General features: G+C 39.9%; 1 protein-coding gene across 1 annotated transcript in view; it reads right to left on the bottom strand.

Moving 5' to 3' along the window:
• LOC111927800 (transmembrane protease serine 11E-like) overlaps window positions 1-17,522 on the bottom strand; it is a 44,591-nt gene that overhangs the window by 7,087 nt on the left and 19,982 nt on the right. Inside the window, exons 6-8 of the mRNA XM_023924768.2 lie at window positions 12,211-12,278; window positions 8,843-9,006; window positions 469-507 (exon numbers count right to left, since the gene is read on the bottom strand). Coding sequence (XP_023780536.2) covers window positions 469-507; window positions 8,843-9,006; window positions 12,211-12,278 — 271 coding nt within the window. The remainder of the gene's footprint in view (window positions 1-468; window positions 508-8,842; window positions 9,007-12,210; window positions 12,279-17,522) is intronic.

Raw genomic sequence — 17,522 nt, forward strand, 5'->3', positions numbered from 1 at the left:
ATTCATCAAACATTCTCAGTTAAAAGAAACACAAATTGTAAGCAAAGATAGCTTTTATGACTATTTTATCTCCAAGCAAGCTGACTTCTTTCTCGGAAAACTTAAAAAAATCTCTAAAACAAGGTATCTCTATCTAACCCTACAGCAATGCATTGAGAAGACCAGTCACATTTCCATATATTTCCATGAGGAAAAATTTTGTGCTGTCAGTCATTCCAAATTCCAGAACATTTTCATTTTAACCACAGGCTGATGTAACTTCTATACATTTCCTTGTGGTACCTCTCTCCTTTCAATGCATGCTGAAGAAAATGACATAGTCCAAATTTCTGAGAGTACAAGGTCACATTCCTTAGACAGAAGAAGGAGAAAAGGCTCTTAAGGGCCAGGAAAAGTGTGCAGGGACTCTTAACGCTAATTTTAAAAGTCGGAGATGAGACTTCTGATGTTTAAAAAAGCCTCACTTACTGTCATTGAAGATGGCTTCTGCTCTTTCTGGCTCCACATCTGAAACAAACAAACAAACAGTCAGGGTAAGGCCAGGCCAGCACAGACAGGGTTCCTCGTTCTCATGGTCATCCCCACAACAGTTATTTGAGTACAGGGCACACAGGAGGCATGGCTGAGGGGCTGCTAGAGAAATCAGGGGAGCTTATATGTGATCATGTTCATGTGCTGGCTGTTGACCTCCTCTGCAGTCAGTATTGTCTGAGGACCAGGCTCTCATCTTGCCCATCCTGCTGGCCCCTGTTGTTTCTGGAGTGCAGTACAGACAAAACAAGTCTTGTATTACTCAGGATCTACAGTTTTGTTGGGGAGAAATTTTTATGGTGAAAATTTTTGAAGCTACTCTATTTTGCAAAAAAAACCAATCAACAGTTCACATATTATACCCAAGACAGGGCCAAAGGAGATCTGGTGCTCTGTACCCTCTTCAAGATCAGAAGGCACTCCACTGCAGCAATGGAAGCTTACAATAAGAGTGGCTCACTCTCCTTTCTCCTATCTTATTGATACACTATTGATACTAAAATAGATAGTTCATAGCAATTTAGTGCATGACACAGCAGGTTCTAGCAATACATTTCCTCCACTAACATGCATGTTTTATATTTACTGGAAACATGGCATGCTCATGCTGATGGTAGCAAGCATTGGCTCAGGGTTTAAATCTATCCCTTTTCTTCCAGAATACTTTTTCCATTAGACCTACCACTGTAGTTTCCAACATTCAAAATAATTTTAAAAATAATACTATTTAAAAAAAAAAAAATCACTATTTCAATACAGTTTTTTAATTATATAGAGATTATATACTAGTGTCAACAACTTCATATTTTGTGTCTGGATAGGCTTTCTCAGCAGATCCCTATCCTTATCCACTTCCTTCATTTCTCTTTGGTGCTACACAGAATAATATCCTAGTTTTGAGCCAAACCCACACCAAGTCTGGAGGAGTCTCTTTTGAATGCAAAGGGCTCTGGCTCATACTTGTCACCTGTTGGGTTTGTATCACATGTGTTTTGCTGGCAGGCTTGACACTCCCACAGGTATGCAAGGTGAATTGTCTGTTTGCAAGCCACCAGTGTCAGATGTGTGCTCATTCATTTCTTAATGTGACAGTAAGCAGATTATGATAGAAAAAAAAGGAAACAAGCACAACTCCAGCACATGTACAGCTTGTTCTGCAGGGAATATTACAGCACAAAGGCAGTGCTAGGACTGCCATGTGTATGTGCAACCACTGCTTTATTTTATAAGGATGGGAGATGAGTTAAAATTGAACATTTTTAGTCCACAGTCTATTTACTATAGAAGGAACTGAAGTCTTACTCACTATAAAAAGGAAATGTTCACATCATGAAGATAATTACATTTCACTGGCAAGCAAGACACAACTTCCAAGGTCCCCTCTCAAATAAAAATGCTCACTTGTACTTTCTCAATTCAGATGAAAAGAGGAGGAAAACACTAAAAGCACACATACTTTTGCATTTCAGTAATGCTAGCTGTATTCTGTGAGTTTCCATGGATAATATGTTTGGTTGTCTCCTAGAACCTTTACATCAAAATGGAATAATACCACAGAGCAAAAGCTAGGTTGGCAGAGAGATTCAGCAGTGGTGTAAACATTACTGTTTGCTAAACTGTACTAAGGATTTGGCCACTTCCTCTGTATATTTAGATTGGCCAGAAGTGCTTTGAAAAATCTGGCCCTACTTGTTTCTTTCAACTATGATGAGCAACCAGTGTTTTCCTAGAAATTCATACAGCCTTCAGAACTAGTTCATCATTTGAGTCACACCAATACTTTATATCTGGAGACTGGTAAGAAACCAACAAATGTAATTCACAATGAAAGGGGACCTTTTGCCTTTAAGTGCAATATCGACAGCAATGTTTTTTAGCTTTTCTCTGGGTGGAGAGACATTTACCTCATAATTATAAAGCCTGCAGCCAATTATTATCACATACATTATGTTGCAAAGCTCATTGAGAAGACAAAAGGAACAACCAGCTTGTTCAAGTGCAGTGCCGGAAGCAATTCAATTGGCATGTTCCCACTGCATTGAGTTTTGCTGTGAGTCACAGGTGCCCTGCAAGGCACCTGTCTATATCTCTGTTTGCCTTTTTATCAGGCACCTAGAAAAAAGTACAAACCTCACATGGGCAAAATTTTACCCATTGCTTCCACTTAGATTAGCTTCTGTGTAATTGGAGAAACAAGCCTTTCCCACATACACTGCTAGTCTGTCCAGCTTGAATATCAGCATATCTTATATCACTACTATGCAATTGCTATACTCCCCTAGCCATCACTGCTAAAGGAAAAAGGCCAGCGATAGCCTGCCAGCAAATTCAGTGCTGTATTCACTAGGGTACGGTCCCAAACGCAGAGCACATGCAGGTGTTTGGAAAACTGAAGGAACTGACCCTATTTTCAGATAAGCTGAGCCCGCAGTAGATCCCATCAAAAGCAGGGAGCACTTTGCATTACATGATACCACTGAAATTCAGGTTGCTTACTGGTTTACCTTGTTAGGGGCTTGCATTCATTTGTTACCAGCTTCACATTTTGGCCTGATCAAGAGCACAGATGTTCTTAATTTGCCAGCCAACGTGTTGCAAGCCCTGCCTTGAAGCAATCACTTGTAAGGCACGAGAGACAATTTCTCTGCCCTGCTCATTTACTAGTTGCCCTAGTTGTTTGCACTACCAAGAAAAAGCATCAATTAGTAACAATTAAAGTGTCATATCTTGTCCCAACCGCATATGGCTGCAAAAGTAGTTGTTTGTGCCACATTTAGGAAAACAGTGTTCAAGCTTCTGCAGTAAACAAGTTCCACTTGAACCTGCATTGAATACCTGTAAAATGGAGCTTGCTAATGAATTCAAGATTGCTTAACTATAATTATAAATGAATGTTTAAATTAAAATCACACCAATCTATTGAAATGCATCTTAGGGATTCCATCTCTTGGAAGAGGGCTCTGTTCTCCAAATGGACAAGCAATTTTGTTAATACAGTTATTTTACATATTTATTAAACAAAATAACTCTAAACCACACTTAAATTCTTAATTTCTGATTAACTTGCATTTACTATTAAAGGTTAAAAAATTATCAGTAAAGAACTTTTTTACTCCTCAATATATGTGTTTGAGCAAACATGGAAAGAAGTGCTCATAGTAAACTGCAGAGTGAACAGGACATCTTATTGGTGAGAGGATCAGAGGTTCCTGTGAAAAAATGTGCTCATTTTGCTAGATCTATAAATAATATCGTTGTCACTGCATCAGAGGAACTTGTCGTGTGTCCACTGCCTCATTTAATTTTATCCACAGATAAAATTAACATAACATAAACAGTGTTTATGTTAAAAGGAAAAGATCAGACAGAACTCTGTGACATAAGTGTATCAGACATTATATTGACATAATGCAAGCAGGACAAGCAAATTAATTACTAGGGGATATTATGCATTTTCAGCATAAAAAGGGCCAGAGATGGCTGCAAAATTAAAGATGATGAATGTTTTAAAAATCTGATGCAGTTTTACCCAATTATATAATTTTTCACAGGTGCTGCTTCATAAAAGAAACTTACTTTTCTTTATAGGTTTCTACACCTATAGATTTTCTAGATGTGAAAACATAACTTCTAGTCTCAAAAGCAAACTGTTCCATCCTCTACTATATCAAGTTCCCACTTCTTGCTTGTCTAAGATATTTTTTCCACACTGAGAAGGTAAGGTAGAGATTATCTTAAAATGGGTATGAATGGAGGAAAGGATTGTAAACAAAAATAAGAAAGAGTATGTTCTTCAATACTCATAACACATTCCTGGAAATGCATTTGAAGCACAGCTTTGGGAAATGCACCAGGGAGCAGAGAAAGCATTTTTCCCACTGTCCTTCACCACATTTTAATAACAACTTTCTCAAAAAGAGAGAGAATTAGAAAATTTTTAGCTACCTCAGAAACAGGGGCCTCACCCAGTGTTATGGAGGGTAACAATTGCTCATGCAGACAAGAGGATCGCTGGCAAGTTTCAGTAGGTCACCGGGGGCAGCTGAGAGGAAAGTCACAGAGTGGGTGTCCTGCAGTGTAGACAGAGGTGGGGACAATAGCTCTACTCTAATGCTCTTTAATTACAATAAAGACCACAAAGGTCTGAAGTACTGGGGGAAATGGGAATGAGAGCAGCAGATTCAGTCATGTTCCAAAAACTGTACCCAAAAGGAACTGCAGAAATTTCCTGAAAGACGGCCAAGTATCTTTCTGAGCTTTGTGTTCAGCAGGAAAGGTTACAGAGTTCATACATCCTAAAATGTCTCTCCACTAACCTTCCAGCATTCTTAATGCTGTCTCAACAGGAATTACCTCTCCAGATTTATGCACTCTTGTAGAAGTAGCAAAGCATGGCTTAGATACAGGTGGTGCAATTCTCATTCCTTCCACAGAGTAACCTGATAGAGACATGACAACTGCTTTGTGCCTCTAATTGTCCCTGTCACCCCAGCTGTTCCCTTCCTGCTGATGTTCAGTGTACCTGTCCTCACATCTATGACTCCCTCCACTGTCCCCCATCAACATCTTAATCCTGTCCATGAGGCAGAGATAGCTCCATACCTCACAGTGTATTTCCAACTCCATCTGGTTGTCCTGCAGCCCAAGAAGGGATCTGCTATGTACCAGTACTGTAGCAAGTATCCAAACAGATGATTTTTAGCATTACTTTCCTTCCTGACCTACACTCATGCCCCAGCTGCAATCAATAACTCACTACAATAAAGCCAGCCCAAATTGCTCTGAACCTCTGCAGTCAAGGGAGGGAAAAAACAAGGTTTAAGGGAGAAAATCAATTAAATTAATGTATCTGGGTCATGAGAAGTGAGGTTAAGATGACTTTCTGCTTAATTCCTTTATCACAAGAATATCCTTGCAAACTACTGATTTGAAAATACATTTCAGTCCCTCCCATTTCAGTCATTCCCTCTAGACTCTTTCTGAAATGTACCACCTTGTGCCAAACTAGTGATCTCAAAGTGGAGGAATATGAGATCTCCCCTGTTTCCCAATATACAGATTCATGTTCCATTCCACTCCCCACAGATGCTGTTGTGGCTGATAAAGTGCAAATATCTAGACTGCTCCACATTATTTAACATGGAACATTCCTCATCAACCCTGTCAGACACTCATCTGCATGACTCCCACAGAAGACTCAATAAAGAAGTAAGAATCTGTCTGCCAGGTTCTGTACTTTGTAGTTGTTAGGAGCTTTAGCAAGCCCCAGATTCCAGATAAATAGAAACAATAACAGTTGGCTTGTTGATTAAGACCAATTCATGACTCATTATTCATGGTCAAAACTTTTGGCTGTGCAACAGGTGGGAATACTTCCTACTCACTTTGAACAGTGCCAGTGATCTTGCAACCAGCTGCTTTCTGACGTCAGAAGTACATTCCCAAAAATACATTTTGGTATACTTCCAACTTACCTGACAAAGGGAAATAGTCTGGCAAGCTGCTCTACGTTTTACTGACGGATCCAGACTGTCAGGTGACTACTTCTAACCAAGAAACCCTCAGGAAAATAAATCAGCCTTGTAGGAGATCTCTTTGTTGCCAGAACTATACAGAAGGCAAACTGCAACACCTTCTTTCAGTGCCAGTGGAAGAGCAAGTCTTAGCATGGGCGTTGCCAAGCCATCTGACACTTTGATATCTCACTTTGATTACCCTTGCACTGCTCTTCAGGGAAGGTAGGAATTAGTTTGTTTAGTTCTTCACTGAAAAATATTTGGGCTTCTAAGTGGGGTTTGTACACAAGTGCAGAGAATTCTATCAGTTCTTATTTTCTGTCAAAATCAGAGGAAATGTCTAGATGTAAACCATCTTTAACCAGGGGACTCTGATGTCTAGCTAAATAAGAAAGCAGGAACTTCAATACATTTGAAGGTACCCTGACAAAAATGTATTTTTGCAGTCCTATATAGGGAACATCTACAGTTTAGTGACAGACAAACCAGACACAGTGTTATGTTGTTTTCCTTGAAGTTTGGCACATTTTCTATTTTCTCACATATGTATGATCAAGCTTCTCTCTGTTCTGGAAAAAAAAAACTAATTAAGAATATTTACTGTCTGTTTAGAATTTATCCCCTCTTTATTCCCAATCCTCAGGAATGCAGAGGCAAAGCAACTTCTACCCCAGTCTGGCAGAATCCTTAGTGTTGTAGTGCTGCCCCAAACTGCAGCTTGAAGGTCCCAAGTGTAGCACCCGGTTTGAAGGAGTTTGTTGGAGCTGATTCTGAAGGCAAATACTTGTGAGTGAAGCACAAGTTGAGACATGGTGTTGAACAACAAGGTGATTATTTTGGGGGAGGAAGACTTAAGGAGTTTCCTTTTATCAGACTCCCCCTAGCATGAGATATAAATAAGTACCTGACCTGGATTTGTTCAGCTAGTGAGCTATGCTTAGCCAAACTAAGCTATATCATAGCCCATAAATTAGAATCTTTATATAAGTCGGTTGGAAAGAACAGGTTAATGACTTTTTACGAGCCACTATGAAAATGTCATTCTGAAAATGCCTTAGGATGAATAAGGATTCCAGCTGGCAAAAAGGTACAATGAAGCAAGATTTAGAAAGGTGTCTGAGGAGCATGGAAAAAGTCTAGGGCTTCTTAGGTTTCCATGGTGTAAATACTAATGATGGACAAGATATTTCAGGAGGGGAGAGAAAAGTAGAAAATGCAAAACCTAAATTCTTCACTGGACCTCTAGGACCTGTTGAAAATTGTCACTTCTCCCTGGTGTGAGGAATAAGGTTTATAAATTGAGACCAGCAGCTCCTCTAAAAGCACATGACCTCTCCATTCTATACTCTTCTGAGTCAACCTGTCAACACCATTCAGGAGCTGGCCTAAGCTTCATAACACTGCTGAAATCCTATTAGAAAAGAAAGATCAATGTTGGGTTTTTTTGGAGAGTCTTTTATTGTTGTCTCTTAGAAATGCCAAGGTATTGTTTATGTTCCTTCATATCACTTGTAGCACTTGCACAATGCTAGTCCTGTAATGAGAAGCTGACCTGTCTGGTCAGTGTTTTATGGTAAGGCTGGGAGAGCCAAGAAAAGCAACACAAAGTTTGTCACACATCTTTGATAAGATGCTATCTCTTAGTGAGACTATTTAATGAAAACATTGCAATTCAATTGTATTAGCCAATTTTTTTATTAGTTATTAGTGCATTACTGTAACAATCCTGGGGCAGTTCAAGGTCAACTAAACCAGTTTTGAGTTGCTTCCCACATTTTCCAGACTGAATAAAAGCAGCTTGACTTGATAAGATCACAGTCCTTTTTTAACAATAATTTTTGTACTTTTTCCAATTTTATCCTTTATGTAAAGCATCAAATTAAACTGGAGTCAAAATTCACTAACTCATGACCCAACTGTGTAAACAAAAAACAAAACTCTTTGAATCTCTCTGAGGCCCACACACTATCTGGAAGAATTTGCATGTTCACTTTGTTGAACAGGAACTACTGGCATATAAACAACACTGCAGGGAAATGGTGATTATTTGCCCAGAGGGATGTCACCTATCATCCTGAGCCATTCCAAAGGGGAAGGCTGTTGGCCCATCAAGAAACAATGGGGCTGTGACAGCTCATATTTGAATTTCATTGCATTACCACAATAAAAATATGCGCCCAGTTCAAGCACCAAGAGGAGGAACAAGAAGTTGCTTCTGCTCATTTCTGAGTGGGAGGAACTCTGGATCCATCCAGCATGGAATCTGGCCTAGGTTTCTTATTCTCTAAATAGAGTTGTCTAGCCTCTGCAGATTTCTGCTGGTTCAAGTAGTCCAGTGTGGAATAGCAAGCAGCAAGCCCCCACCTTATTACTGTACTATTACCCTTGCACTTAGGAGTAAGCAGCTCTGCAAAAACAAATGGAGCAAGTATCTGTCCCTACCTGTCAACCAGCAGCTCATTCTTGAAAAGTCTGACACCCAGAAAAATTGCTGACTGTATATAACTGAAACCAAGACAGGGACAAGATTCTAAGCCTGCACAAAAATTCTGTAGCAGAGAAGTGTAGAAGATAGTGCAGTTAATGTTCATGTCCTGGAGATTCATGTCTGCTTCGTGAAGAAGGGGGTAGAATCCCTAGCTGAGAAGTCAAGTAGGTAAGACCATTATGCCTTTCTTTCCCTTTCCTCTGGGAAATTTGCAAGGATTTTGATCCTCTCACCAAATATTATTTTTTCAGTCCCATCAATCAGAAAATGGAAAGAATTACTTTCAAAAGAAATTGAATATACTTACTTGAGACGGTAGAAGATCGGACATTTATTCGCAGAGGTCCTGTGTATTTTTTCAGGCCCCTCCGTAAGATCTTTCCAACTCTTTCCCTCAATGCTTCTCTAGAATCCGTAGAGGAGAACCAGAATGTGAGCAAAGCCTCTGCCATCACACCATCAGTATCTGGGCTACAAACCAAGGAAAGAGTCTTGTTACCTTCAGCCCATTTCTGCCTTTCTTAGCTTTTATCTTAGCTCCTCTAGCAGTGGCAACATAACATAAAAGATTATATACATTTTCAAACTTGTGAGAAGGAATTTCTGAAAGAAATCCAAGAACACTGAATGGTCAAATGCATCATAGGCTAAAAGGTGGCATAATGCTTTCTGTGAACAAATGGCCAGGCCAATTTTATAACAGTCTGAAAAGTAGTTGCTGACTACATGCTCAAAACAGAAGAGAGGAAGGAATGAATTGATGTGATTGCAATGAAAAGCTGGATAAACAGCACTTCAGAAACTTGAGGTAGATGATTAATGGTATCTACACAGACCTTTCAACAGTCCTGTACATACACAGAAAAACAATTTACAATCATCATCTAAAAGGTACTTGGACCTTTTTGGGAGATGGGGAGAGACGACACAATCTACTTCCACCACAGCAACCTTTTGGAGAATGTTCCCAATAACCTCATGTTGTGCAACAATAAATGAAACTTGGCAGCATGCCCACAGTCTATTTGTTAAAGTCAGAGGTGGATCACAAAAGGGGCCTTTAACCCCTCATTGAAAAGCGCAAGCAGCACACACACTGAGACACACAATTCCACAGTTTTAATGTAAGATCAGAGGAAAGAAAAGGGAGAAAAGTCTTGTAACAGGTTGAATTCACCTGGTAGTAGTATTTCTTTTTCCTTAAAGCATCAGATATTGCAAGAGATGGAATGATAGACTACAAACATCAGACGGACTAATCTGGCATAGTAAATCTTGCTCTGTACTTGCAGATGTCTTATCCCTGGTCATCACAAAGGGAAGGTAAGAGCTTACACCAGGAACCTTCTCTCTTGTGCCTCCTCCCACCTGAACCAAGAAGCAATGAGACACAACCACAACAGATGAAATCACAGTTACTTCATACAGGGGGAGAGTTAAAAGCAGGTTGCTCTGTCTTTAGATAGGACAGGAAAAGAGAAGACCTCCTAGCTATATCTCACTGTCTTGAAAAATTGTAATTACATAAAGGAAAAATAGAAGACAGCAGCTTATACAGAACTCATGCAATCAGGCCTTAATCTTTGAAAGGAAAATGTACCAAATTGAAACAGATATTCTGATATTTCCAGTGAAGGGAAAGAAAAGGCCATGTGTTTTAAGCACCCCAAGGCATGCCAAGTGGTTCGTAGGTGAGCAGAAAGACACGTTCCTTGCCTCAAGGAGCTCATAATTGAGACTGAGATGTCATATAGGAACTTTTCAACTGACTGTTTTTTCCATTTGTTCCAACTTCAGCATGATCGTCGCTTCGTTTATTTTCCATATATTATCTGATCCAACTGTGGGTGTTGCTCTGCATTTCTGAGGTGTTCCCTCACCTCTCCCCCCACTCCTCTTCCTGTGCTGTGCCACACTGGAATTACCGTATCAACTCTTGCAAGCACACCACACCTTTCGAAACCCTCAGGTAAGTACTGCCCACCTTGATTCACTTATTATATAGCAGAGATCCAGAGCCAAGGACACCAAGTAAGATTAGTATTGTCTTTCTCAGTGAGCAGTGGGCATTATTATTAATGCACTACTTATACTGAGCCAAAAGATAGGCACAGTCCTTCGCAAGTAGATTCACAGCCATGACCCTGCTCAAAAGAACTTGGACTCTGAGCCCTTGAAGAGGCATTAAGAGTGTATATCTGAAAAAGCAAGCAAGCTTTGGCACATACAAATCTTGCATCCACCACAGCAAATATCACTAGTACTTCAATCTGTCCTTGGGAACAAGAAGTAATGAACTATATATTGGCGTCTCAGATCCCTAAATCACCCTGACTATGCTTGCAACACTCTATTTCAGTATCAAAAAATATCCTTAAAGCTACATTCCAATAATGACTTGTGTGTAACTGGGGATTAAGCTAAGGTAGAAGAAGAGGCAGGATGTCACAAACCATGTAAGAACAAGGAGCACATTCACAAGGATTAGATCTTTAGATCTTAGTCTTGCAGCTTTAGTCTATGATAATGAAGACATTCAAGGTTTATTTGCAAAGTGATGGGCACTGTCACTCAGGAACAAGATCTTAGTACTACAATAGACAGTTATAAAAAGATCATTTGCAGCACTTAACAGTGGTTAAAAAAATAAAATCAGACATTATGTTTCATAATGTCATAATCAGACAGTTGAACAAAGAGTAAAAGAGGAAAAAAAGCTCTACATTGCTCAGTGATAATCTCTACTATGGGTTTGATCCCTACATCTCAAAAAAGCAGGAACAGCAGAACTGAGAGATATATGGAACAGGATTATAAGAAACAGTTTGAATGCAAAGAACGCTGAATAGACTGGGATTTCCAACTGGAAAAAAAAAAAAAAAGAAAAAAAAAAGAGAAGAAGAGCAGATCTTATTGAATACAAGAGAGAAAAGGGATATGATGGGTGTCTGTTATCAATAATTGCATGAAGAGGAGGGGTAGTAATCAACTTCTCATCATCTCTTTCAGCACAAGAGCTAGGGGTCATGGAATGATCCAAAGGAGGTGGTTCTTCACAAATATCTCCTTCCTAAAGGGCCAAGATTTCAAGAGTCCAGGAGACAACAGACAAGTCCTTGGGAAATAACGCCACCAAGGGCTGCTAAACAAACCACAACCACTTCAAGAACTCCCAAGTGGTAAATAGCTGGAGGCAGGGAGCATACCAAGAAGCAGTTATCACACATCTGTTGTGCTGCTACTGCTCTCTGGGCACCTACTTATGCCCATTCTTAGAGCCACAGAGATGAGTGGGACTTTCTGAGCCAACACAGCCTGGTTTTACTTGACAAGCCCAGCCCACCACATTCTAGCAATGCGAGAAATTACATTTGCATTACAGTGTAAGAAATAGTTTTGAAAATCCTTTTTGGTTTCAGATAGCTTTAGTTATCTCTGCTTTCATAACTAAAGCTTGCTCAAGATCTGAACACAAACTTTCTGGAATTTGGGCTGACTGAAGAGTGTCTTCTGCATTAAGATCCAAAGGAGAGCAAGGCTCAGAACCAGATTATGTTCAGTTAGGAATTCTGCTCTGGTTTTACACACAGTACACTTTACTGAATCAGATCAAGCTGGGCTTGTTGTACATTTAATTTTATCTCAGCTGCGTGCATTTATTATAATCTCACATACCTCACTCTGATTAAGCGTGAACGGATGTATTTTTTCCTTAAAATGGAATTGTAAAATGTCTTGTCGATCTGTTGAAAAAAGAAAAATATAAGATAACAACAAAAAAGGAAGGAAGCGGACATATTGCTGGAAGGAGCATTCAGAGAACAGCATTCACTTACAAACTCACAGCTTACAGAGCCAAGAAACATAATGAAGCTCAGCCTCTAGATAACATTTGTCACAGACCTTTTCTAATCATTTCCCATTTGACCTAAGGCACATCATAAAAAAGCAAGCTCATTTTTCTAAATGTCCTATGACTACATCAGTGTGCCACTGCAGTGCTCTCTTGGCCACTCCCAAGTGTAATGAGAGATACATAAACATCTTTGGAACACTGCTACAGTCTTCCAAAGCACAGCTTCCTAAAGACTGCCCACAGAACAGATACAGCATGATGTGGTCTGCCGTACACTCAGCCTCTCTTGTAGGGGTCCTTTCTGACACAGAATTTACCCTTGGTCTTACAGAAATCTATAGCAAAGCCACCAATAATTTCAAATTATTATTTGATTATCATATTCCCTTATCACCCTTGTGATGCTTGGACAATCATCAAGCAATTCTTATCAGAAACTGGAAGTCTTTTCCATTCCTAAGGAATCGATCCCCAAATAACATCTTTACTGGTTCCTGCTTAACCACATCCTGTCAAGATGTCATCTCAAGATTGCATGATCAGTCTGAGACAGCTCAGTGTGATATAACAAGGCATGAAATTCTGCCAGGAATGGCTCAGGATCACTGAAGGATTGAGAAATATCGGAGTCACTGGTGAGTTATGCAGCAACTCCTCCTACCTACAAGACCCAGTAAATTGAACATATCCTGTAAACATCAAATGCATTACAGGAAAACCTGCACAGAAACACTTTACAACATCATGTAAGCTGTCTTTTTTTTCAGTATCTAGCCCTTAGAGGCTGTCTATTTTAGCCAAGTCTCAAGATGTTCTGTTTCCCAAAGGAAAGGGAGAAACAATGTTTCTCAAATTACTAGTATGTTGAAATATGTCAGATACAGAAATAAGCATGTAAGCATGAAATCTGTGGGTGATTCCTCCCAAGGAAGACAAACTCCCCATTTTCCAGCTTTGGCTGTCACAAGATGAAGCTTCATGGCATTACACAGGGATATTGAAGAAGAATAATTTCAAGGTGAACACTGCACAGTAATTATTTTAAGGTTGTTTTAAGCATACATTAGTAAGGAAAAAAAAGAAACATTTTTAATGATCATGCATTTAGCTGATGTTTTACCTTGCTCTTAGTGGCAGTTATCTGCAATTAGTTTGGCATTTGGAACAGACAAAATTCTATGGGAAAAAGACATCTCAACTGCAACAAGCTACTGTCGATATGCAGAACGCATTTTATCCTTTCACTTTGTAGATTGCCAGCTGCTACCACTGCATTTTATGATGCATCTGGTTTAAAAGAGTTTTATTTCCTATAACTCTGCATCCTGCTCCACCACAACCTCCCCCAGCTATTGGAAGCAGCTGCCCTTAGACAAAACGGGGGGTTTTGCTTTGTTTTTTTTGTAATAACATTTGCTTATCATTTCTGTCGCAGTGTTAACTGCTTCACCAGTGATTGTGTAAGCAGAAGCATGTGGCCTAGCAGCACTGCCAGCTTTGTGGCATGCAGTGGCATGTGCTGTCTTTGGCTACATTGTCTTTGAGAACTTTTGAGATGTCCAGAACAGTGACTTCTTTGCGGTGTTCTTTGCAACCAAAAGAGAGCCCTGAGCTGGGCTGAGACGCACCTCAAGCTGCTGCATTGCTAACAAGTACAGTGAAAGCAGAGTGACTTTCAGCTTGGGAGTGAAGAGGGCAGGAATTCGCAATCCCTTGCAAGACAGGGTTGCATCCATTTGACATTCCTAAACCCTTTATCTCCTCCTGGCAGTAGTGTTTTCAAGATGCCTTGCTGTCTCTGATGTCAAGTGTTTTTGCTATATTTTCCACCTGCACTTCTGCAGCAGATGCAGGGATCCTTATTTCTATCACCCATTCTCTTGTGTATCTTTGTTACAGCCTAAGCAGCTTGTGTGATTGTGGTTTTTGTACTCTCAACATGTTCAGCTTTCTCCTGTTCTCCTCAGCCTGGACCACTTCCAAGATGTTCCATACAGTTTGATTAGGAACACCGTGTGCTCCAGCAGAGACAAAGACTTCCAGTGGTGTCTCACAAAACACAACTACACAGTGTTTTTAACAAAAAGAATCTGTGGAGTCCAAATGCAACTAAACTCAGCAACAGACAGTTTTCAGAGCATTCAATCCAGAAGGCATGTTAGTTATTTTCATGGGGACAACAGGAAGCATATGATTTAAAATTATACTAAATTTAAGTTACTTCCATTCTCTTTCACACTTTCATATCTGAATGAGAAAGTAGGCATTTTTCCCATTACACACTGTCACTAACTTTCCCATCTTTAAGAGCTGCCTTAGCACTACATCACCCACAGACAAAAAAATAACTGAAGGGTGGCTTTGTTTTCAGTGAACCTTGCAGGGCCTTTAACGCTTTCAAATGTGAGCTAACATTTTTTACTTCTGCAATCTACTGTCTTAGCATGGAAGAAAGGCTAGCCAAACCTCTGCACTGTGGCCTACCACTCACCTACTAATGAATTCATTTGGCAAATGACTCAAATATCTTCTTTCCTTCAACTATGATTTTGGTAACCTGAATTATTAAGAGTAATCTTTATATTCATGCAGAGTTTATATAAGAGGAAACTATGTAGGAAGGAGCCTTCAGATAAAAACTTTCAGAGATTAATGTTCTGCCTTATATTTTTACAGTTCCTTTTTTGGTGAAAAAACACCAAACAGAAAACACTTCTCTCCATTCTGCTTATAATTTTCTTTTCAGCTTGAGTCACATGTGTGGGAGCAAAAGCAACTAGGACTTTGTCCAGTGACTAGGTGTGACCTGGTCCTGCTTGGGAAAAGCATTTACTCTCATTTTAAATGTTTTGCTTTGATTACATCCCCTCAAAATTGACACTGTCATGACCAGATACCTTAAATTTGTCACTGTTTATGTGCATCTCACTGTTTTTCCTGGCCCTCGTCTAGCGACAGCTGAACTGTGACAGCTGTTGCTGCAGGCTAGGTCCATGAGCATTCTGAACCAAGTGCCAAGTCCTGCTCCTTTCAAGTGGGAAGCATTTTCCTGACAGCCTTTATTTTAGCATTTAAAAAACCAAGATTTTCTTTTAGCTAATGTTTACTGGCTAGCTTGGCTTAATGACATTTCTAATTTCTTCAGTTTAATTTCATATTCTCTATACTTTTTACTACACTTCTCTCTGTGCAGAACAATTTTCTGAGACAAACTGGATTTTGTTCCTGAGTGCTGGCCCATCCAATATAGTAACTAATAGTGACTAGCACCAAAGATGCAGTAAGAGGGCAAAACATTCCCCCCTGTACAAATCCAGACAAAAAGGAAATTCTTCCTTGTTCGTTGTAGCCAAATATTGTTTTACACTTTGATGAACAAGACTTTTCTTTGTCTCAAAAACCTTCAGATTTCATTATCATACTCCTTTTCTTGTGTCTCACCTTGCTTAACCTTCTAAGGGTCGTGAGCAACCTACTGAAATCTCTGTGATTCTTCTTGTAAAAACTTCTGTGATTTCAGAGTCACACAATACGTCCTTCCTCCCTAGGACCCAAAAAACACCCAAGCTCTGGAAATAGGTCACAACAGGGATCCCATTGCTCCAGGGTAGTGTGGAGCCGACATGAGCTGGGCCTGCCCAGATGTGTGGAGCTGTCTGTAAGTGACCCAGCAAGGCTGGCTGTGTCAAGCCCTTGCTTTCTCTCACCACACACTGCTCTGCCACTGCACACTGGGTCACAAGGTTTATCCAAAAGTTATCTTAAATCTAGTTTGACAGAACTCTCCCTGGGAATATTTGCTGAACGCACTGAGTTACTTGCATGGGATGTTCAAAATCATTCAGTAGGCTTGGGAGCACAGAACTTCTTGCTGCTCAATAGTATTACTTTTTTGCCTGCTGCCAGTTTAGTCCTTCAACAGCTATCCTCATACCACATTCTTACTCTTACCTCAGTAGCTTCTTAGGATGTAAAGCCTATTATTAGTGATTTTTAAAGCTTTTTGACCATAAATATTAATTACAACATACCACTTGATTCAGTGGCTCTCCCCAATTTACAGCTCAACATGCTGAGACCTCTAGAACTGACCATAATATAAATCCAGTAGCTGTTCCTTTGAGAACATGACATTTTTATTGCCCTAATTTCTACTGAGGGGTTGAGAGAGGACACAAGGAGAAAGACTGACAGGGACAGCAAAGAAAAGAATGTGGCAATGTTCCAAACCAGGATGTGGACATCACACTCTCCTTGGAAACAGACAGTCCAATTACTACCACAGCCCTACAGCCACAGGCCTTGCCTGAGGAGAAGAAAACAGACGTGAAGGAGAGCAAGTGCAATGGTCCCCATGCCTTCAGTAAAACTGGAGAATCAGAAACCTCCCCATCAGAAACCACACACACAAAGACAGCAGGTCGCACAGTGGGCAAAAGCTGTGTGATCCCAAACATCAGCAAATGGCATCACAAACTCCTCATGGAGTTTAATCTAACAGGGCTGCTAAAGCTGAGGGGTGAGTGAGCACTGCCTGACTGCACTGAAATAAGGAACTCAGCTGGATGATTCCCAGAGGCCATATCTGCAAAAGAGGAAAAGTTGTCCTTGTACAGCAGTTCCTAAAAAGATCGGTCTTTCGGATAAAAGAAGTTAAGAGGACTAATACATAGGATAATGTCAGGATTTAAAGTTCCATGCTTATGCTTGGTGCAACCAATTTCAAAGGCATGTAATGACATGAGTGTTTCATTATAGTTATGTGTATTAGTGACAGCTGGAATTAAGGTCACCTAAGTATTCTCATTCCTACTCCCTGCTTTCAATTATCCATAATTAGCTTCCTAAAACTTTCACACTGCTATTAAAATTTTGTCCACTTAGGGGGAGGATTTTCCAACTTTTGGAGAGAAAAATCAGGTTTGGTGAGAAAAGCTTCCGTGTCAATATCCAGAGAAAGGCTTTGTGGTTGGGGTTTTTCTTCTTCCCAAAATAACACACTTTCCCCAGGAAAATTACTATGTACATTCTGGAAAATTACTAAGTACATTAAACAGTACTTAGAAGTAAGGAGCTGAAATACAAGACCTCTTAGGAAAATAACAGTTTTGTGAAATCTAAGGAAGATCAT

Source organism: Cyanistes caeruleus, chromosome 5, assembly GCF_971803275.1.
Source record: "Cyanistes caeruleus chromosome 5, bCyaCae1.hap1.1, whole genome shotgun sequence".
Taxonomy (NCBI): domain Eukaryota; kingdom Metazoa; phylum Chordata; class Aves; order Passeriformes; family Paridae; genus Cyanistes; species Cyanistes caeruleus.